The sequence below is a fragment of the Aulonocara sp. 'chitande type north' Nkhata Bay genome, linkage group LG11, assembly GCF_057382095.1.
Source record: "Aulonocara sp. 'chitande type north' Nkhata Bay isolate Kocher_YH1m ecotype deep benthic linkage group LG11, A_spYH_male_GT1.1, whole genome shotgun sequence".
Taxonomy (NCBI): Eukaryota; Metazoa; Chordata; class Actinopteri; order Cichliformes; family Cichlidae; genus Aulonocara; species Aulonocara sp. 'chitande type north' Nkhata Bay.
This window is the reverse complement of record NC_141354.1, coordinates 20,146,898-20,169,330: the sequence shown is the minus strand read 5'-3', so window position 1 is coordinate 20,169,330 and position 22,433 is coordinate 20,146,898. Positions and strand designations below refer to the sequence as shown.

The window sequence follows — 22,433 nt, the reverse complement described above, 5'->3', positions numbered from 1 at the left end:
GTAAACTGTTTCCACTTTTCTTGCACACAAGTGAACTAGGGTAGGATGGAAATATTAGTCTTCTCTGGTTTGAGTAGTCTTAAGGGGAAGCCCTGTGTCACTATCATTTGCATGAAGTGTGAGAATTTGCTCTTAGATATGACATGAGGCAGTTCCTCTTGGAGGTGCAATATAGTTCTTAACAGTAATTCAGCAAGTGAGAATTATGTTTACTATGCTGACAACATCAGAAATTGGGATAGGTTAAAGATCGATACTGTCACGGTGGGATGCGTTATGGTAATGTAGATAATCGCTTCTACATTTTTTATTTTTTTTTTAACGTTAACGATAAGAATAAGCATTACAGCTCTTTATCATACTCAAATACACAGTGTGTTAATATATAGGAAGTGTTTTGAAAAGGAAAGCTGTGGTAATTAATCTTGGGAGGATGAGTTAGGGCTGAACTAGTTTCTAGTTAGCTCAGTAGGTTTGAGGAAACACTGGCCAGAGTTTCTTTCACAAATTTGATGTGATAAAGAACAGGATTAGGAGTGAGGATGGCATGCTTTCTGCTGTCTCTAATTTACAATAGACTAATTTACACAAATGCTGAGGTACAAGAGGCAGGACGTTTTTCTCCTCAACGTGGTCTTTGTCCCATTAGAAATAAACTTATTTGGATTTTACTGAATATTGTTATAAAGAGTGTATTGTTTCAGACAAAGACTTTATCGAGAGATTAGAAAAGTACTTTAAATTTTAAATTTCAATGAGCTAAAGTCTCAAGGAACACTCGAGAAACTTTTCAAGAAAGAAAATAACAGCAAAGTGAAACAATGAGGGAGAAAAACTGGTACACGTTGTTTAACTGATATTTATTCCATAATTCTTAGAGAAAATTTTCGCCTTCTGTGGGATTGAAGAGTGGCTCTGAAGATTTTATATTGAAAGTGAAGTACAGTTAGTTATAAAGCAGGGCGATATGACCACAAATATTTATCACGATATACATTTGAAAATTTGCAATAACTATATAACTGACGATATAATTGACACTAGACAAAATACTTTACAACTCCACAACTTTATTAGTGCAAAAAAAACCCCAAAACATCAATGTATTTTCACTTAAACAAGCAGCTGTTTTTTTTTTATCTGCATTAAAGTTATATAAAAATTTTACAGTGCAAATGCAAATTGCTTGCTGACAGTTTAACCAAAAGGCATTTCCAGTGGAAATTGGCCGACATATCCTCAGCATAACCATGTATAATATCCACAAAACTTAAAAAGAGGTTATGCACACACAATACGGTAATATTATGTTGAAGCACAGTACGTATCACTCCGTGAGGCGCCTGCCTACGATAGCCGTAATGCTCCGACAATCCATCAAGCGGTGCAGGTTCGTAGCTTAGCAAAGTCGTACTAAAACATTTGACAGATTTTCGAGCGCCGTGTACCACATAAAATCGTTTCGAGGTCAGTAAACACAAACAGAATTCATACATAAGGCGCACGGGATTATAAGGGGCACTGTCGATTTTCGGAAAAATCAAAGGATTGATTTTAAGTGTGCCGTATTTTCAAAAGAACACGGTAATAACGACGACCCGCTAGCATGCTCTACCAAAAATAGTCCTTTGTTGTATATCTTCCGGACGGAAGCCAAACCAGTTCCACACTACTGAAGTTGCAGCATTTTTACAAACCAATTCTGAGTCATCTGTTTCATTCAACGACCCGCTTTCGCCCTTCTCATTCTCTGTCGCCGCCATGCTTTTTCCGCCATGTGCTTATGAAAACAACCCGTATTCTATCAGGATGTTTCATTTTCTTATCGTTGCCCAACATTATACCGCTATTACCGTGAAAGGTATGATATGGCCCAGCCCTAGTTATAGCCCTATCCATAAAAACTTTCTGACCGAGTAGACTAAATAAAAAAAGATAATAATCTGCAGGTTTATTGATATTATTTTTAATGCTGATGTAAACTCTGGAGAATTTTACTGTGTATCTACATGATCTCGATAATGATATCCTGTCTAGATATATTTCTCAGAAGTTTCCCAAACTTGCTTATAGCTTAAGATCCCCTAACTGGACCGGATTCAAGCCTGTGTCTAGAGAAGCTATAAATCCTTTTCCAGTTAATGATGGGGAATGTAGTCATGCATGTCGTAAAAGATTAATAAATAATTTATGTCAACTTACAGGAAGACATAAAGTGATAACTGTGGGGGTTTTTTGGGGGAGTTTTTTTTGTCTTTTTAAAAACAGTGCAATTCAGCCTGATACTAGATTGATAAGAACTCCTGTTGATTTACTAAGTGAGCAAAGTCTACCAGTTATTCAATTCAATTTTATTTATATGGTGCCAAATCACAACAACAGTCACCTCAAAGTGCTTTATATTGTGTGTCATGATGTGAAGAAGGCACTTTCGGCTCCCCCCTTATTTCCCAAAGGACCACAACAAGTGGATCCAGATGTTTTTTGGGTTTTTTTTATTTTTAAATTTATTTATTTTTTAATCACACAGATTTTATGCCAGATCCATTTCCTGACTGAGCCCTCCTATTTACCCCGGCTTGAGACAAGCATTGGGAGTACACAAGCTTGTAACCCCTGGAGGACAAGTTTGTGTCTTCTCCCAGAATCAAATCAGGGGTCTTTCAAATGTAAAACAAATTTTTTAACTACCACACTACTCTAATAAATATTAAATAATGGCAGTGCTGTTTGTGATTCATGCACTTTTTTGTTCATTTTACATGCAAGAAGCAAATATCCAGTGCCATGTGGCATTTGTTGTGTAAAATCACAGTAAAATTCTGGTGTTCCAAAAGTTGTTTTCAGGTTACAGACACAAATACTGGTTCAGAGACTAGCCTCCAATCCCTTTATCTGGTGTTCATTCTCACACGGCAGCTCTGTAATCCTTTGTAATGACATGACAGGATGTTGTTGGCACATAGCAGCAGGGTGCTGCGTTCAGGTCAGCAACAAGCAGATAAGACCTCTGTGAAGGAGACCGTGGTCAAAGAGCTGTCCCGTTAGCTTTCAGTCAGACTGGGTATATCTGAATGCAATACATGTAGTTCCTGATGAAATACTAAACACAAGGAAAAAAATGATCTCTTACAGTGGAATAATAACTCCTCTGTGCACTTTTTTTCATAATAGACAAAAGTAGTACAATGAATTTTCAGATTCGAGAAATTGAGACTAATAAAACACTGGGACACAACCACATGGTAATTAACACATAATGCACTACACACAAGCATAAGACATCAGCAACTTTCTGAGACTACGTCCACACTAATGCGTTTTCTCTCCATTTTGGCCTCCCGTTCACACTGAGACGGCGTTTTTGCTGAAGGAAAACGCATACATTTGGAAACGGTGCTTTCGTGTTGTAGTGTGGACAGCAAAAATGGAGACTTTCTAAAATGATGATGCATGTTAGTCATATGATGCAGACATGTGACCAATTTAACTAAGATAGCGGAGGGCATTATACAGCAGTTGTTTATTTTGCTCTGTTTTGACAGCCCTATTAAAGATTAATCAGTCTGTACATGCTTCAGATAGCTTTTCTTCAAATTCTTTAACTCTCACTCGCTTTTGTAACTTTGTACTTTTGTGTTACTCGCAGCAATAACTCCACCTCATTGTTAGTCCACTTAAAAAACTCAGGGCTTTTCCTCAACATTTTGCCACGACGTTTCAAAGAGCCCGAAAGTAAATAAGCGGCAGACAGAAATGAGGCAGGTCGAATCTTATTGTGTTTCACGCATGCGCAGTACTGGAACGTAAGCGTTTTCGTCCGTTTCAATGTGGACGCGCAACTCTGTGAAAACGACTGAAAATGCTAGTGTGGACGCAGAGTGTTTTCAGACGAAAATGCCGTTTTCAAATCTATCCGAACTAGTGTGGACGTAGCCTGAGGTTACGTTGGCTCTACAAAGATTCCCCGCAGCAGTCTAGCGATACAGTGGTAGTCTGCTTCTGATTGTCCTGAGAGTAGGGCTGTGCGATATGACCAAAATCTCATATCCTGATACAGGATATTTGTCATCCCGATAACTATGTATATCACAAAATAGTGCTTTTTCTGTAAATTCTTTGAATCTCCGGCATCTCGACTTGTGTGAAGTGTTTTCAGCTTGGCGAGTGTTTTGACCAATGCATTAAACGATATATTATGATATATAAGCTGTAACGGCCGCCATTTTCTTTGCGATTATTTATTACAACCACTGCCTAAGCGAAAACCTGTAGTGATCCTGTATGTGTCAGGAGTATCTGAGCAGTTGAGACGCATTTTTTCTAAACAGTGTCTCTGTGGCTTTCAAACCCCAAAACACTCTTCACCAAAAATTGGTCCACCCCAAGGATCGTGTCCCCTGACACAAACAGAGTAACACTGCCAGGATGTATACATCGGGGAAACCAAACAACCTCTGATGAAGCGGATGGCACAACACAGAAGAGCTACCTCGTCAGGCCAGGACTCCGCAGTCTATTTACACCTACAGGCCTGTGGACACTCTTTCATTGATGAGGATGTACACATCCTGGACAGGGAGGAATGCTGGTTTGAGCGGGGAGTCAAGGAGGCCATTAACGTGAAAGGGGAAAGACCATCTCTGAATCGAGGAGGGGGCCTAGGGGTACATCTTTCGCCATCATACAATGCTGTGATTGCAGCCATTCCCCAACTCTCTGTGAATGGTACTCATTAGAGCAGGGCGATATGGCCAAAAATATTTATCACGATATATATTTGAAAATTTGCGATAACGATATAACCGACGATATAATTGATGCGAGACAAAATACAACTCCACAACATTACTAGCGCAAAAAGACAACCTTCCATTTATTTTCACTTAAACAAGAAGCTGGTTTTTATGTACATTAAAGCTTTATAAAAATGTAACAGTGCAAATGCAAATTCCTTGCTGAAAGTTTAACCAAAAGGCATTTCCAGTAGAAATGGGCTGACATATCCTGAGCATAACCATGTATAATATCCACTGAAGTTAAAAAGAGGTGCTTTGCAACATTAAACTGCAGTGTGCAGTACGCATTTTTCGGACCATAAGGTGCACGGGATTATAAGGCACATTAAGCGAAACAAAGCAGTCAGATAAATCAAACTTTATTAAACTCATTCTTCTTGCTTCCTCCACTTCTGTACCATTGATTCATTAATGTTGAATTCTCTGCAGCTGCTCTATTCCCATGTTGTTGCAGTATATTAATGACTAACCTCGTATTGTGGATGGATTATCTCAGTTGTTCTCCTGACTGAAGTTTGGTCCGTTTACAGCATCCTGCCATGCGATTGCATTTGTCTCTAACCATGAAGAACCTTCACGTTAACTTTTATAAGTGGAAAAGTGTTAGTGTTCGTCCTCCAGCTTCACTGTTTATGTTATGCTAACATAGCTGTGTCGCTAGTGATCACGTAGCACATCATTATATACCAGCTAGCCCAACTTCAGTAACCCTACAAACGTCACTGCTGTTTAGTTTCCTGTCTTCATTTATGTTGGAAGTGATAGCAGAGCTGTACGTTTGATTTTTTTCAGAAATCTCTCAGTCAGAACGTGCTATATCATGCTTAGGTAACTAGCAAAACTAGCGTGCTAACTTCCGCTAGCTTCCTGCTAACTTCTAACTCCGTTAAATGTAATAACTTTTGTTTTCATGGATGCCTGGAAGTTAAACTTTATAGTTACACCTGGTAAAGCAGCAATGCTGATCGTTTTATTAAAGATGAAAGAATTTAGACAGTTTTTAACTCTAAGTGATGCTGCAGTGTTGTTTGACCTGAAGCATACGGAGTTTAGGACCCAGATTACTCCCAGATTTAAGAGCATCTTAGTCCGACAAATATGACAATAACAACGGCCGCTTGCATGTTCTGCAAAAAAATGTGCTTTGTTGTGTATCTGACGGACAAACACCAAACCAGTTCCACATCACGGAAGTTGCACCATTTTTACAAACCAATTCTGGTTCATCTGTTTCACTCAACAATCGGCCATGTGCGTATGAAAACAAAGGCACTGCGCATGCGCGTTTTACTCCCATTCCATCGCGATATTTCATTTTCCTATCGTTGCCTAACATTATACCGGTATTACCGTGAACGGTATAATATGGCCCAGCCCTAGTACTCATGGCCATTGATCAGTGGTTGTTGATCAATGGTCATGAGAATTTGCATAATTATGATTAAGGAACTGACCTCCCAGCCCATTGTTCCTTCAGTGGGCTGGTTTCAGTCATTATGCAAATATCCTGTTTATAAGATTGGGGAAACCTGCAGTCAGCTAAGACTGAAGAAGTCACTTGGATGAGTGGCAAAACATTTCTCCCACTGAAAACGCTACATCCAGATGAACAGAATCAACTTTTGGAGGTATTTATTACATGGTGTGCTGCTGGGAAAAGCCTCTTCTAAAGTTTGAGTCTCCATACTCTTTCACCTGATTCTTGCGTAGGTGGTAGAAGAGGTTTGTCGTGTTTGAGTCTGTGGTGGGGACAGGTTTGCGGCATAGTTTTCCGTTTTCTGCTGTGTCAGACTTTTCATAACCAAACCATGTCCATGCTACAGAGGTAGCCCCTCGTTTAGGAATAAGGTCCTTGATTTGTTTTGACTGGTCCTTTTATTTGGAGCTGCCTGTTCCTGCTTCATTTTCACTGGCTATGCTGGTATTCTCTGTGCCCCGATGCCTAAACAGTGTATTTTGCGACACCATGAAACAAAGGATGGCGTATAATTTGAAATGATAGATGTTTTCATATCATCATCCGATATATTTTGTCATATCGCACAGCTCTACCTGAGATCTATTCAAACTGGGAATGATTTGGTTTTTGTCTCACTTTGGATGAAGTTTATCATCATGCATAATTAAATTTATGCATGCTAAGTTTGTGTGGTTTTCCTACTGGTGATATGTGGGCCAACATGTCAGACCTGTTGAACTCCTCGTATACATGGACAGAATTTAAACTTTACAAAGGAGAAAATTGGGTGGGGAAATTTTAGTTTCTGCCTTATTAATTATAATGTTAATATAAATCTTCCCTTTACATTCAGTGTCAAAACACTGTCTGTACCATTTGCTTTTAGATCAGATTTGCTGCTTTTAAAATGAAGACACCTTTGTACTGATCGGTTCTAAAGAATATGTTTTAATGCTTTATCATTTGTAATAAGAGCAGCAGCTTAAAGAGATGTAGAATGGAAAAAGCAAGAACAAAGACACTGCCTCATCATTGATGGCCTCCACCCTCACATTCTCTCCTCTGGATAAATGGGTGCCCTTGTGTCCGTGTTTGCTGTTTACAGTCTACAGAATGGCTCTTTCTCTCTTCCCTGCCCTGCTTTCACCATCTTTACTCTCTCCCTTTAGCGTCTGACTCATTGCTGTCACTGCTTCTTACTTCCCAGACTTCCCAGTGCGGTGTCCACTGGTGGTTTAATTGCTGGTCATACTAAAGTCTTGAATCACCCACGTCATCTTTTCGTATATTCCAGAGAAGTCTTCTTTCACAAATATCTCAAACATCTTGTTTGCAAACCACAACCAAATTACAGAAAAGGCAGTTTCTCTGACAATTCCCACGAGTTGGCATATTCATGCTATTATCTATGTAATTTTGAGAGTACGTGCTATACTCAAGAAAATCTCAAGAGTTTTTAAGGCCATTTTACACTGCTTGAAAATTGTTAAATGAGAAATTGCATCTAATTCTGAAGTTCAAAGTTAACAAGTGCCATGTAATAATGACTGTAACCAAGAGGTCCGCCTGCAGTAGAAACACTTAACATAGGTGGTTATTTATAATTAAGTGTGAGATTGTTTTACACTGGCATCACCTTGGCAACTCGAAAGTAAAACCTTGTTTTTGCTTATTTGTTTGCAAAATTTTTATTAGATGGCCCACTTTAGAAAGCAAAACAGTTCACACCACAACTCCCCAAACTTTAGCAACTGTCAGAGTAATGAAGGATTGGAGATGAATTTTAGTGAAATATTGCTAAGCACAGTATCAACAGCAGTGTCTTCTTTGTGCATTTTTCCTACAAGAATCATATTTATTCAACTTATTTTAACTCTACTTAGCACAGTTTGAGAGCACACACAGATTTCACCTTATAAAGCATAGAATAACTGAACTTAAGATGGAAAACGGGCAAGTTCTTTTGTATTGAGCACAATAAGATGGGACTTAAAAAGGAAGATAAGGTGGGGGTTTTTTGTTGTTGTTTTTTCCTTTTCAGGGTTTTGTTGGGGTTAGAACATCTTGCATCTCTCATAAAGGGTAATAGCCATGACAAAACCATAATCTCTCCCTTACTTGTCGTGTCGTTCTTCCCCACTTGTTAAAGAGAACAAAGTGCCCTGCTTTTTAATTATTTATAATTTTAATATTTATTTATTTATATTATTTATTTATTGCTTTTTCATGGAGGTTTAATGTTTTTGGGTGTTGGCAATAAATGAACACCTCTTGTAAACTGAGAGAGAGGTCAGCAGCTCGTAATGAATTAATCATTGGGCTTATCTAAAGCCACTGCTGTTCCCGTAACCCTAGGTAGCACAGCCAGTCGTCATTGACATTCAAAACACCAGACTCCAGCTAAGAAACCAAAACTACCCATGAACAGCCCTGTTTGAAAAGTTGAGATGGTATGTGATTTGCACTAGTTTGTAGTAAATAAAATATATTATCTTTAGGCAAAGCTAATGAAAGACCATGCGGGCAAATGATTAAACAATTTGCAAAACACCTCTGGGTTTACTTTTATTACAGCTTGGTAATAACATGGAAATAGTGGCGTAATGTGGGATCTAGAGAAGTAATAACCAATTAAAGCACTTTAAATAACATGTAATTAGGTAAGGCCAATGTACAAAATGTAACATTTCTCACATATTAACATTGTTACTAAAAGCTTACTAAGCCATTTTTTTCATCATAGGTATTATTACATTTGTTTTCACATTCTTAACCCGAATTGATACCACATTAATATTCATTTCAGATAAAAATCAAGATTGTTACAAGCTATAACTGGGTTATGACCAAAAATATTTATCATGATATATACGCAGTACGTATCACTCTGCGCCTGCCTACGATAGCCGTAATGCTCCGACAATCCATCAAGTGGTGCGGGTTCGTAGCTTAGCAAAGTCGTACTAAAACATTTGACAGATTTTAGAGCGCCATGTACCACATAAAATCGTTTGGAGGTCAGTAAACACAACCAGAATTCATACATAAGGCGCACAGGATTATAAGGGGCACTGTCGATTTTCAGAAAAAGCGAGAAAAATCAAAGGATTGATTTTAAGTGTGCTGTATTTTCCAAACAACACTGTAATAACGACGGCCCGCTAGCATGCGCTAGCAAAAATAGTGCTTTGTTTTGTATCTGACGGACGAAAGTTCCACACCATTGAAGTTGCAGCATTTTTACAAACCAATTCTGGTTCATCCGTTTCATTCAACGATCCACTTTCGCTCTTCTCATTCTGCGTCGCCGCCATGTGCGTATGTAAACATAGGCACTGCACATGCGTGTTTTACCCATATTCTATCGCGATATTTCATTTTCTTATCGTTGCCCAAAATTACACCGGTATTACCGTGAACGGTATATAGCCCAGCCCTAATGTAAATTACATCATTCAGTGTGGTTACTACCCCTTTATTTCAACTTCATTGCAAACTATTACTGTTTTATTACCGAAGAAGAGGGAAAATTATCTAATATATTGCCCATAATATAATTAAATGAAAATTAAAGATAACAAAGCTGTTGAGTTGGTGAGAGGTGGAAAAAAACTTGGTATTCTTCAGAGTCTTCTAGAAATCAGCAACTGCATTTATATACATCACAACTAACTGTGCTAAAATTACCACCTCTGAACTATCGTCTGTTTTCCCTATAATTAGCAGCAATTTACATAGGAAATGCAAACTCATAAAACAAATTTTCTGTGGGTGCACTGCTGCAAGGGTCTCTAGGGATATTCAAACCTGTAACCTTGGCAGTATTCACACCTTAGTCAGGCAGCTGTAATCTGGTGTCAGGGTGGTTGATGCATTAAATAATTTGCTCCAACCTGGCTCAGTTTCGTCTACCTCTCTCTGTCCAGGGGAGCACAGATGGATGATTGATGTATTCATTTTCACAAATGAGAATCAGCAGCTGGTAAAGTTGAGCTCCACAGAGGGCAACGCTGGCACAAAGAGTTCAGTTCGCCAATCTCCAGCTGGCTGATGAACCCAATCTATCCCTAAGGGAAACGGACACTAAATACCAACATAACAGAGATGGATAATTGGTTCTGGCTGTGACGTTTATTTCTTTTATGAGCCACATTGGCAGATGAATGTAATGGACTGCATTTACTTTTTATCCTTCACTAATAATCCCAGTATCATTTGTTTTTTTTATTGATTTAAAAAATTTTTCGCCAAAGTCTACTTAATCAATTACAATGTTACTTTACTTTCATCAATAAAACAGATTTTAATTGATGAAATTATTAGATTTACACAAAGGCATTTCTGTTTCCAGAATTTTTCTTTATTTCCTTTGGCATATTAAAGTTGGCTTTCTTAAGCTACATTAAAGAATGTGTCTGCCAGCAGAAGCACCCATCTGTTAACTGTATTCCTGAAACAAATAACACGTTTTTTTTTTTTGTTTTTTTTTGCTGTAATTGATCATTTATTTTATTTATTTGAAATCCCACAGAGATCATACATAACTGTTTTGCTGTACTTTAACCACTTTTAAAAGGATAATTATATTTGTTTTAATTATTTTTAAATTGAAGCATTTAAAAATGATAGCATTTTGAGCTTAAGGTAAAGAAAAGAGAAAAATCATTAGATGAAACTTGACCTGTTTGCAAGATGACATTTCACTTAAATGACAAATAACTGAAACTGAAATGTCTCACCATATTAAATCATTATATTGACCATACCATTAAACCGTCATGACTGATTATGTCCTCAGAGTTCTTTTGTTTGCTCCCGGCTGTGTTCCTGTCTTTGCTCATGAAAGCTGTCATTTATCACTGCAGAGCAAAGAAAGCTCTTTCTTCTTGTAGCATTTTCTGTGCATTTTTCAGTCTGTTTCATCCCACTCTGTCTCACTTTGATTACTGGGTTGGGAGCCTGCAGCCTGTATTTATGCCGCTATCTCTCACCAGAACCTTTTGCTCTTTGTGCCTTCAACTGTCTGCTGATGGGAGTTGGTCCCCGGGCTGCCTCGGCAGTGGGAAATGAGCCCTCGCTAACAGGGTTGGCGTTTCAGCAACCCCTCTGTCCTCTACGGGGCTTTTCTGTCGCAGTTCACTCCCTCACTCAGGGTTATTAGTGTGCAGATCACTAGGGAGCCCGGCCCAAGCTGCACTGGCATCTGCTGGCTAATTAGCATCGATTCTTGCACTGCGGTTTTGTTTGGTTGTTTGTATTTTTTTTTTCTTTAAAGTCTGAAATCAAGAGTGCAGTCACACCTAAACTTTGGTTTCTATATGTTACAGTTAGTTTAGTTATGCAGTTTGTTCAAGTTCAGTCCACCCACTTACCAACAAACAAGTGGCTAGGAGCTTATTTGTTGCAGAGTTACAGAAACTTTCAAATAATGAAGTTTGGGAAGTTTAGAAGGGACATTGTGTAGCTTTGCCTGTGTTTAAAAATGATCAAATTTCAGGAACATTTTAAGAAATGTTGGTTCTAGACCCTCAAATGTGGTGAAGTTGGGTGCCGGTTTAGCTCATTGGGACGAGCAGGCGACCATATGCCACATGTCTGAGAGCGGGTTCCTGTCCGACCTGCAGCCCCTTTGCCGCATGTCTTCTCCTGTCTCTCTTTTGTTCCGCTTTCTTGTCAGTCTTCGCTATATCTACCCAAAAAAAACTAGAAAGGCCCAAAATAATTTTAAAAAATGTGATGTTTCCTTTTTTTTTTTTTTTTTTTTTTTTTTTTTTTTTTTTACACTTTTGTTTTGTATGAATGTTAATGTGATATTACTGACCATTTCATCACTGAATCATTAGTCTCTGAGAAACTTGCTAATATCTCCAGTTTAAAAACAAAACATTATTAAAGAAATAGTAAGAATAACCAGAGGGGTGGAGCAAATAATTGTGTTTAAATTTTTTAGTCAGGTTTAATAAGGCTGATTGGAAAGCACCGGGAAAAGAAAAAAAAAAAGCAGAACAAAATATACATGTATGGGTGGTCACAGCAGTGGGAAGGATTAAAAAGGAAACTGCATCCACAAGTCAAGATCTTAAGATGAATGAATCTCAGCAGGCTTTGTCTAAGTAAATAAGACTTCAGAAGTTTATCTCTCTGATTTCACAGTATCCATGCTGCTTGTGCATGGCTTCATGTCTGTACTATAGTGTGTACTTCATCTTATCTTTTTTGAGGGCACGACTCTGCTCTCAAACCCTAGGGCTCGCCTAGAGAGTGCCAGCATCCTTTTGTATCTATCACCAGTGACCTTTGACCTCTTTCACTGCGCTTTCAGCCAAAGGGAGACCCATAAGCTGTGCTGTTATCTGGGTCACATCAGAGAGGAGACACCTGCTTGTGTTTGGTATTGAGTCTCAATTGAATTCTCTCTTAAAAGCTTGAGGAATGGATCCATTCAGACTGTAACCTTTACTTACAAAGGACACACAAGAAAAAATAAAACTGAGATAAAATAGTGTTCAAAAATGCTGGTTCATGTTCAGGAATTGAAGAGTTAAAAAGAAGAGACAAAAAAGGTGCACATCGGGTAAACTATTTATTTATGTGTCACCCTGCGGGAGAGATGGCTCGTTTTTACCTACATTTGGATTGTGGGATAATATTATGTAGGCTAAATGTATTTTATGTGAAGACATTTCCCGCACATTCAGTTATTCAGTGTTGTTTCAGTTTGTAGTTTGGGACTTAACAGCTTTTCTTTCTTTTCTTCATTTATTTCTTTATTTTTGTAATGTTAATGTCCAGTGGGTTGTTTGCTACACCTAGTCGCTAGGGCAATACGACCCAAAATTCATATCTCGATATTTTTTAGCTGGGTGGCGATATAAGATATATATCTCAATATTTTTTTTTAAAGCCATAAGTTAAGAACAAAAAGAGAGTTCTTAGTCACACTGTGTCCCAGATGTCACACAGGCATTTTTATTTACATACAGCATAGATTTACATGAATAAATTTCTCAAAAATAAATTATCAGCATTTATTAAATAATAATGCTCCATAAATAAAAGAAAACAATGTTGTTTTTGTGCATAAGAAAAAGCTCATAATTGTGCAGTCAAAATGTAAACTAACAGATGCTGAGCATAATAACAAAGACAGATTTCACAGCTGCTCTGTTCCCAACTTCTACTGCGTGACTGATAGCCTTGAGTTTGCAATCTGCTTCGTAACCATGTCTCTTAGCAGGTGCCATTTATGGTCCTTATACACACACAATACGGTAATATTACGTCGAAGCACAGTACGTATCACTCCGCGAGGCTCCAGACTACGGTAGCCGTAATGCTCCAACAATCCATCAAGCGCTGCAGCTCTGTAGCTTACCAAAGTCGTACTAAACATTTTTTTGACAGATTGCTGAGCGCCGTGTACCACCTAAAATCGGTTCGCGGTCAGTAAGCACAACCAGAATTCATACATAAGGCGCGCTATCAACTTTTGAGAAAATGAAAGGATTTTAGGCCGCGCAGCCCTTGTGGGCTGCATGTCGTTAGCGTGGTTAGCTCGCTAACACGTTGACGCCGTCCAGCCCCACAACTCGCTAACGGAGATTTGCCGTGTCCATCTTGTCGCTGCCTGCAGGTGAAGCTATGGGGGAGGAGGAGTTGTGTTCAGTGAAGGAGAGGCGAGGCCGAGTAACGTTGCGCAGAGACAAAAGTGGACGAAAGAGAGGCAAACTTGTGGCTCCACAAGTATAATTATAACGTAACATAGACTATATCGATATAAAGGATATTGTCACATCTTATATCTCGTATGAAAATATATCGATTTTTTTTTTTAAAACTCGATATATAGCCCAGCCCTGCTAGTGGCTAATTATTTTTTTTATGCCACAATCACCAGAAGTCGTAACAAATAAATTGGATATTTAGTATTTATTGCTGACAGATGAAGTGTGACTGATCAATCTGTTTAATTTGTTAATGAATGAGGTGCTATCTCTTGCTGTACGAGATGAAGCCATGGGAGTTTGGCAATATGGAAAATTGGGTTTTATATGATTTTTGTATTTGGCAAATGTCACTGTCAATTAAATATAACATGTGCTAAAGACCATACATTTGTCAGCCAATGTGATTATCGCATTGCTACTCGAAGTCACATTTTACAATATAGACGCCAGTCTTAAGCACAGACAGCTTAAGTGTAAAATCAGATCATGTGGCACTAAACCAACACGTGACAGATGAGATCAGTGAAGTTACCAGGGAAAGTGGAACAGTGATTCATTGCACTGTGGTTCTTCATTAGAAAGAAATACAAAAAAACAAAAAAAAAAGAAAGAAATACAGGCACTGGCAGGAAATCCGCTACTACAAACACAGTTATGCCAGTATAACTTAAGAACAGGGTCAGAGAGATTGTTTTAATGGTTTCTACTCCCCTCTGTATTTACAGTATTATGCTGTCAGTAAACAGGAATCAGTATAATCAGTTTATGGCATAACAAAGTGAAAGTTAAACGCCGGAAGAACCCCAATTACTCTGCTTTTTTTTTGCTTTTTTTTTCTTTCTTCAAAATGTTAAACTGATATCAAGTGGGAACTCACAAGAACTCACAAAGAATCAACTAGAATGAGTAAAAACATTTGCAAGAAAACAAAAGCATACATGTGACCAAGAGTTAAATATGTAAAGTTACTCTAAAAGAACTACGTAAAGTACTGCTCACAGTGATGGACTTGGCACGATTTTGTTAAAATTTATTTATTTTTTTAAATTGTCAGGGTCACTCTTGGTAGAGTGTTCTCTGTCTGGCTTTATTTGCTCTGCGGTGACTCAGATGGGCATAAGAATAAGTCCTGAAAATATTACTTTTCCTGCAAGTCTGCTATATTTTAATAAGATGTTGATAAAAATTTAATTAGTCAAGGCTCGCTGGTCTCGTTTTCAAACTAGAAACTTTTAGAATTGCTTATTTGGCTGTGTTGCTCAATTTAAAAAAACAAAACAAAAAAATCCCCAATGTTTGTTCTCAACTTTCTTCTGTTTGTCTTCCTCCAGGTGAGGTGAAGATGGTGGACCGGCTTGCGAACAGCGAGGCCAACTCCAAGCGGATTGCGGTGGTTGAGAGCTGCTTCGGCGCTGCAGGTCAGCCACTGGCCATCCCAGGCCGTGTGCTGATTGGTGAGGGTGTTCTCACTAAACTCTGCCGAAAGAAGCCAAAGGCACGGCAGTTCTTCCTCTTCAACGACATCTTGGTTTATGGTAACATCGTCATTCAGAAGAAGAAGTACAATAAGCAGCACATCATCCCTCTGGAGAGCGTCACCATCGACACAGTGCCAGATGAAGGCGACCTGCGCAATGGCTGGCTCATCAAGACGCCCACCAAGTCTTTCGCTGTGTATGCTGCTACTGCCACCGAGAAGTCCGAATGGATGAACCACATAGGGAAATGTGTCGGAGACTTGCTGCAGAAGAGTGGCAAGTCCCCTACAGGAGAGCACGCGGCTGTATGGGTGCCCGACTCAGAGGCCTCTGTGTGCATGCGCTGCAAGAAGGTGAAGTTCACGCCAGTCAGCCGCCGCCACCACTGCAGGAAATGTGGATTTGTGGTCTGTGGGCCGTGCTCAGAGAAGAAGTACCTCCTTCCTAGCCAGTCGTCCAAACCAGTTCGTGTCTGCGAGCACTGCTACGAGCAGCTGACATCCGTAAACCAGGCACGCTCAGACTCCATCACTCGGCCGGGGTCAAAGTTCCACAGCAACAACCTCTCGGACGATGACGACGATGACGACAGCAGTGACTGAGGAAGGTCCGATCCTCCCAACGGTCTGTCCATCTCTCTGCCGTGGAGGAAGTACTCTGCTGATTACATTTTTTGTGTTTTCCATCCTTGTGATTGAATCATGATCCACCAAGAGAGGAATTCTGGATTAATTCATTAATTCACTTCGGAGTTCTGGTCTCATCAACAAACCAAAATGTTTTACCCTTTTCTATGAATCCAGCAGGGATAAATACTTTCCTGAACGCAGTGATTAATCAGTCACTTGAGAAACTGCCTGGGTGACCAGCAGCACTTTGAGATAAAGTTTTGACTGTTCATCACAGCCCTTCTCCCTTCCCTCTTAATTAGCTTCAGTTAGTCACTACAGAAAACAAAGGTGCTAATGAGAGACTTGCCCTCTGCTCTATACTCAGCTTAAGTTAATTTCTTCTTCTTTCTTTCTTATTTTTGTCCGTGCTCTCTCTCCATGAACCTAAACAAGGTAACTGCTTGTAATTTCTGCAGGGAAAAGCAAATGTTTGGGCTGTAGCCCGTCTTTGGTTTTCTTTCAGGTATTTCACCAAACAGGACTTTATTATAACAGAATTCTGCACTATTTTTGTAAATTGGACTCCAGCAAAATGAAAAGTTTCCCTTTTATAAATATCTATTGTGCTAAACGCAGAGCTTTTTCTAATCTACTATAGCTGCTTTTGACAAATCAACTAAAGCTTGTCTCACGATGAGCGATTGTTTCTCTTTTAACAACCACGTATGAGTTTTCTTAGAGGCTGCCCCCAAGCTTACTCTGCCTTCTTCTATACCCTCACATAGTGCCTTGTAGAAAACTCAGCTTAGCCTTCAGCAAGCAGAAAGGTTATTAGATAATAAAACAAGACTGCAAAAAACAGCGACTTCATGATAGGTTGACTCTGAAACACATTATAGAGGGTAGGGTTGTTGTTTGGTTTTGTGTGAAGACCAGGGCGATTATAGACCAGGGATCAGATGGGAACGGTTCAATTTGTTCCTAGAAACACTTGAAAGTCACTTAAACCAGCCATCCAATCTTGTAAGGGCAGTCACCGGCTTTTCCATTTAGCTGCTAGTGGGCAATTTTTACCTAGAGGAACCTAATTGCCTTGTTTCCACATTGTGTTAAAAACCAGAGGATGAATGGAAAGTATTGGTGATCAACATTCTCTCTCTCACACACACACCTTTCAACAGATGGCTTGTGTGGACCTGTGTTCCAGACGAGGCTGATTGAACGCTAGTTGAGAGGTTGCTTTAGACCTTGTGAAAATCTTTCGTAGCCGACCATGGCTGGGAAATCTAGTTGGACTTCTATCAAACACCCCATTGCTTATCAAATAATCTAAAGTTTACCTTCAGAAATAAATAACTAGCCAGCCAAATATACTCTGATTCTGAATATTGATTAAATAAAGCACACATTACTTTGCAGTGCTGGGCTGATATGTTCATTTGTTCCCAAAAAGCTGTTGCACTGACCCCGCCTGTGAGTAATTATACAGCATTTCCCACATATTTTAATTCCATTTTGGCTCCATTGTCCATCCATGATAAACAATACCCTTCATAAAGGGCCCTTTTTGAAATATTTTAATCAGCAAGTACCCTGTGATACATAAGTAATTGAGCGTTACACTCACCTGCATCTCCAATGAGTCTTTCATCCTCTTTAGCTGCTAGGCCCTGTTCTGCTCTGCAGCTGAGCTCAGAGTTTGAGACACAAAAAGCATTACAGCTTCAAACAACCGTAGTTCTAGGGTTTGCAGCAGAAGATCTCCAGTTGTCAGATGGAGTACAGGGCAGTGGTGCTAGAATCCAAGAACTCAAGCAAAGTAATGACCTCCAAGTCCAACACAATGCCAAGATGGCCAAAATAGCGTCTTGAGTAACGTGAGATTAGAAGGCCTTTGGGACTGAACTTTTAAAATAAGGTCATGGTGTTATCAGCTACCAAATCAGTCATGGATCGTGGTGTTCCTTCAAACAGACTGCAAAAATAAAATCTGCTAAACCAAGTTGCAAAATATTCTTGTGGGGCTGTTAAGTCTTTGCTATAACTTTAATGTCACATTATAACAAAAGACAAAAATTGGTAAAACATGAAGTTGCTAGAGTGGGTAAAGACAAAGAATTGGAAGTTTTTTGCACCTGGTTGGGTTTTGTTAGCTGTAGGTTATTTTTATCTTTGTGTTATACAAACGGATCCGATTAATGTAATACCTCACAGAGAGGTAGCAGCAAGCAGTAGTTTGGATTCTGTTTGCAATACGATTGTTTAACACTCAGCTAATGCCTCCAGTGAATGACTGAATGAAATGAAATGCAGTAATAAGGAAGTTTTAGGGCCTGGTGTGTGTTTTTCTTTTCTTGCACAACTGTGTGTGAACCATAGGTTGTGAAATTCCTACCTGCTCAGCAGCTTAGCAGGTTTTCTGGAATGAACATCAGGAAATCGGCATGTTGTCTTCCTGTCACTTGCCCTTTACTGTGCTGCTCTTTTACGTCAGAGGGAAATACTGTGTCATAAAACAAACACACCTCTTTTGAACTCTGCCAACACAAGCGACCATAACAGTCTGTCCATCTTTCTTTCCTTCCTTCCTTCCTTGTGTACTTGCTTCCTTTTTCAGTACCATCACTTCTCCATGGAAACCACAGCTTGTAGATCATGTGACACAGTGTGTGTGTGAATTAAGTCATGTGATTGGGTACTGAACAAGGAACTGAAAAAAAATACTCCTTTGGGGAATTGACTACCTTCTACAGCCTGCAGAGAACTCAGGTTCAGTTCGCTTACCAGATGTTCATGTTATCAGTTTCAGTGCGAGTTTCTGTTCTCGGTGAGTCCTGTGAAGAGTTTCATTCCTCAGACCAACATTTTCAAATAAACAGCACTCAAAGTTGACTCTGAACTCCGCAGGATCATTAATTTCTCGGTATTTATGACCCAAGCTTGTACTCAGATACTCGTCAGTCTGCTTCTCTGCTGGCTCATTCTGTGCTGTTGGAGGTCTCAGGATTGTCACTATTTGTAAAAGTGCACTTGTAGCATCTAAACCAAGACTGAGTTAGGATTCTCGTCTGTCCTGTTTCCCTGCGTCACTGCATGTCTGCTTAGAAAATCCAACATTTTTATCAGATTGACGCATCACACGTCACATTGACGGGCGTTTACAGTATTCTTAAGAAAAGATTTTGCAACTCTGGAATATTGACGCGAATTTTTTTCAGTCACACTAGAAACGCAAGACATGCAGTACATGACAGTCATGTCATCTGCCAGGAATGCATTAGAATGCCAGGCATTTTACCTATTGACAACTCGACTGAACGAGTAATCTTAACATATTGTATGAACCTATCGAAGTGTGAAAGCAGGACATCAGCAGCTTGGATGAGACTTTTTTTGTTTGTTTTAAATGAGCTACAGAGTGTAAAGGTCACCATAAAGTCAGCGTGGACTGCTGCATTGATTTCACTAAAGTGCATCTGTTTGATCGGCTGACTGAAAAAGTCAAAACACCTCCTACGGGACAGCCTGTCACACCCAGCTCCATCCAAGCAGACTCTCACTCACGTGAAACTTCATTTTCACAGACGGGTGAAAGTGTGAACTTGTATTTTGGAAGTTTTCTTCTTGTTAAATAGAGCACATTAACTGCATCAGGTTTTTTGGAATGAAACTCACAGGTGTTTGTTTAAAACAAAAGGCATGGGATAAGATGTACATGAGCACACTGCAGTCAGGACTAGAAACCGAAACCACAGAAGTGATTTTGCTTTTATCTGAGATCAAACGGGATTGGGAAAACAAGTTTGCGTTGCTTCTAACAAAAGCCGAACCTTTACCTTTATGTCCAACACCTCTGTGAGTGTCTACAGATGATTTCCTTCATTTTGACTTTCTTTCTACACAGATATACGGTAACAGTGCAGCATTAAGCATCTCAGTAAACCAGCAGAACAGGAAGAAGAAAGGGATCATTTTCTTGTTATGATCTTATAGGTTAAACTTTCTGGTAATGTTATAGCGATAAGAGAAATGACCATGTTAATGATCACTAACCAGCTGTCCTTTATACTCACTGTGGCGGTGGTGCTCACGGAGAGACGATGACGTCACAGTCGAATCCAGAAGCACAAAGTCCGGCCTCAGGTTTGCTGTGGATTGCACTCAACAAAGTCGGCACATGGACTCTGATCCAGGTTGTTACCATATACTGTCAGATCCACAGCGACTGGACATTTTCAAATGAATCCTCATGTTGTTTTAAGCCTGTTGATTTTTGTACATTTGTACAGATTTGGGTTGTTTGGGTTGTAATGTTTTTGTTGTACAGTTCTCATAAGTTTCTGAAATGACGCTGTCTCAAGTCTCTTTGTGCTCAGCCCTCCTCTTCGTCCTGTCTGTCACATGTCATCAGCATCTGCAGCTTTGTAATACGGTTAAAAAACAGATGGGAACGTTTTGATGGCCGCCATGCAGCCACGTGTGTTTTAAGAGATCCTGCTCCTCAGGACAGGCAACAGCAGCCGGCAAATATTAAATGCACGGTTCAAAGACACCTAGTTCCTGTGTTTTTGGGGGGGTTATATGCACTTAAACGGGTCACAATGCTGATTTCTTGGTAGTAAAACTTCTAGTATACAGTACAAAATTAAGGATTGCAATATGTATTTGTTTTTAAATGTCTCATTCCACAGTTTGACTAAAATTGAATCAAACTCCAGCCAAATTAGATTTTTTTTTCACCTCCCAACCTCCCAAACATATTGACCAAGAGAAATGACACAGTCTGATGCAGACGTACAAAAACCCGATGAGTCATTACTCCCCCCACAAGATTGTCTGTACAGTGTGATCCTGCTGCAGAGTGAACCATGAACATAAAAAAACATCATCTAAATCTTGGCTGATTGAGAATGTTACACTTAACTGCCTTTTTTTTTTTTCCCACTTTTCCATTTGGCCAGAACTTTTGTGCTGTAAATTACAGTGTCCAGCTGTTTGTGTGTTCACACTGTGAGCAACATGTCTGACAGTTGGCACTGTTTGTGTTGATTGTAGATTGAGGGGTTCTGATTACTTCTCCAAGCATTGATTAAGAAAATGTCACATGTAAACAAATCACACATGTAATTGTTTTGATTTTTAGAGGATTTCTTTTTCTTTTTCTTAAATGGCCCAATAGTGAAACTAATGCAGGAAGGGCACGTTAATAACAAATAAATAAAATAAAAATAAAACCTTCAACTGAAAGAGTGAATATAATGTGTGTTACTTGTGACTTTTTTTTTTTTAAAGCTGATCACTCCTCTGCTGCATTCAGGCGATGCGCTTGTATTCAAAACTCTAACATTATCTCAAGCATGTGACCTTTATGTTGTGTTTATAGGTCGTGAAATGGCAAAGCAGTGGAAAAGTCACCGGAGGCTGTAAATAATCTAAACCTAACATCTAGTATTTGTTCTTGTTAGTAGCATGGATTTGCAGCTGGAAGCTGTGCAGAAAATTGATTCATTATCATGATTTTTCTCGGCTTTTTCCAGCACACATTTCATCTTTCAGTGGCTGTAAGAACAGCTGAGCCAGCCACAACGCTGCAGGGATAATTAAAGCTCAAAATCTACTTTTTATTTATTTTTATTTTTTTTGGACAATTTGCTGTGAGTCTGACACATACGGGTCTATCAGGATAGTGTGGACTCACTCTCTACACATGTCCAAACTTAAGCGCCAAATGTGACAGAAAGACAGTCTTTGAGTCCAGAGGTAAAATACTAAGGCTATAAAGATATAAATAGGAGAAAAGTGAATGTTTTTATTTTGAAAATATGGGCCAGTAATTTTTATATTCAGCCAGTAAACTAACACATGGTGGTTGAATGCTGCTCAGTTCAGCTCATGTCGCTCACAGTATGAACCACTTGGTTGAGGGTGGTGATGTTTTCAGATGTGGGATAATATCCACAAGTGAATCGGAGAAGAGCTGCAGATCTTGAGATTCACACATTTTCCTTAGGAGCCAACTTGGGACAGCTGAAAAAGATCTCATTGATTCTTGTGATTTAGGTTTTGTTGTACAAATGTTTTCTGTTGCTGTTTGATTTCATTGTTGGTTTTATTTCCTAGTTTTGCGGGTAATCTTAATTCTCTAAAAAGGGCTTAAATCAGAATGTAACCCGGCATATCATCTTCATACTAATTCTTTAAGAATTGCTTTAGTATCTCTTATATAAATGATGTAATGGTTAAAATTCAAATATTGTCCTGTGTTGTCTTTATTTGACCTCTTTCTGGGGAAAAATAAGAGGGTCATCTTGTGAAAATAGATTTCATGATTATTAAACGTGATTTTTGCACTAACAAAT

The 22,433-nt window shown here is 39.1% G+C and overlaps 1 protein-coding gene across 1 annotated transcript in view; it reads left to right on the top strand.

The window, feature by feature from the left end:
- The window catches only part of plekhf2 (pleckstrin homology and FYVE domain containing 2), a 38,258-nt gene extending 16,925 nt beyond the window's left edge, over nt 1-21,333 (top strand). Inside the window, exon 2 of the mRNA XM_086310999.1 lies at nt 15,317-21,333. Coding sequence (XP_086167125.1) covers nt 15,328-16,065 — 738 coding nt within the window. The 5' untranslated portion in view covers nt 15,317-15,327 and the 3' untranslated portion in view covers nt 16,066-21,333. The remainder of the gene's footprint in view (nt 1-15,316) is intronic.
- Nucleotides 21,334-22,433: the final 1,100 nt, after the last annotated feature.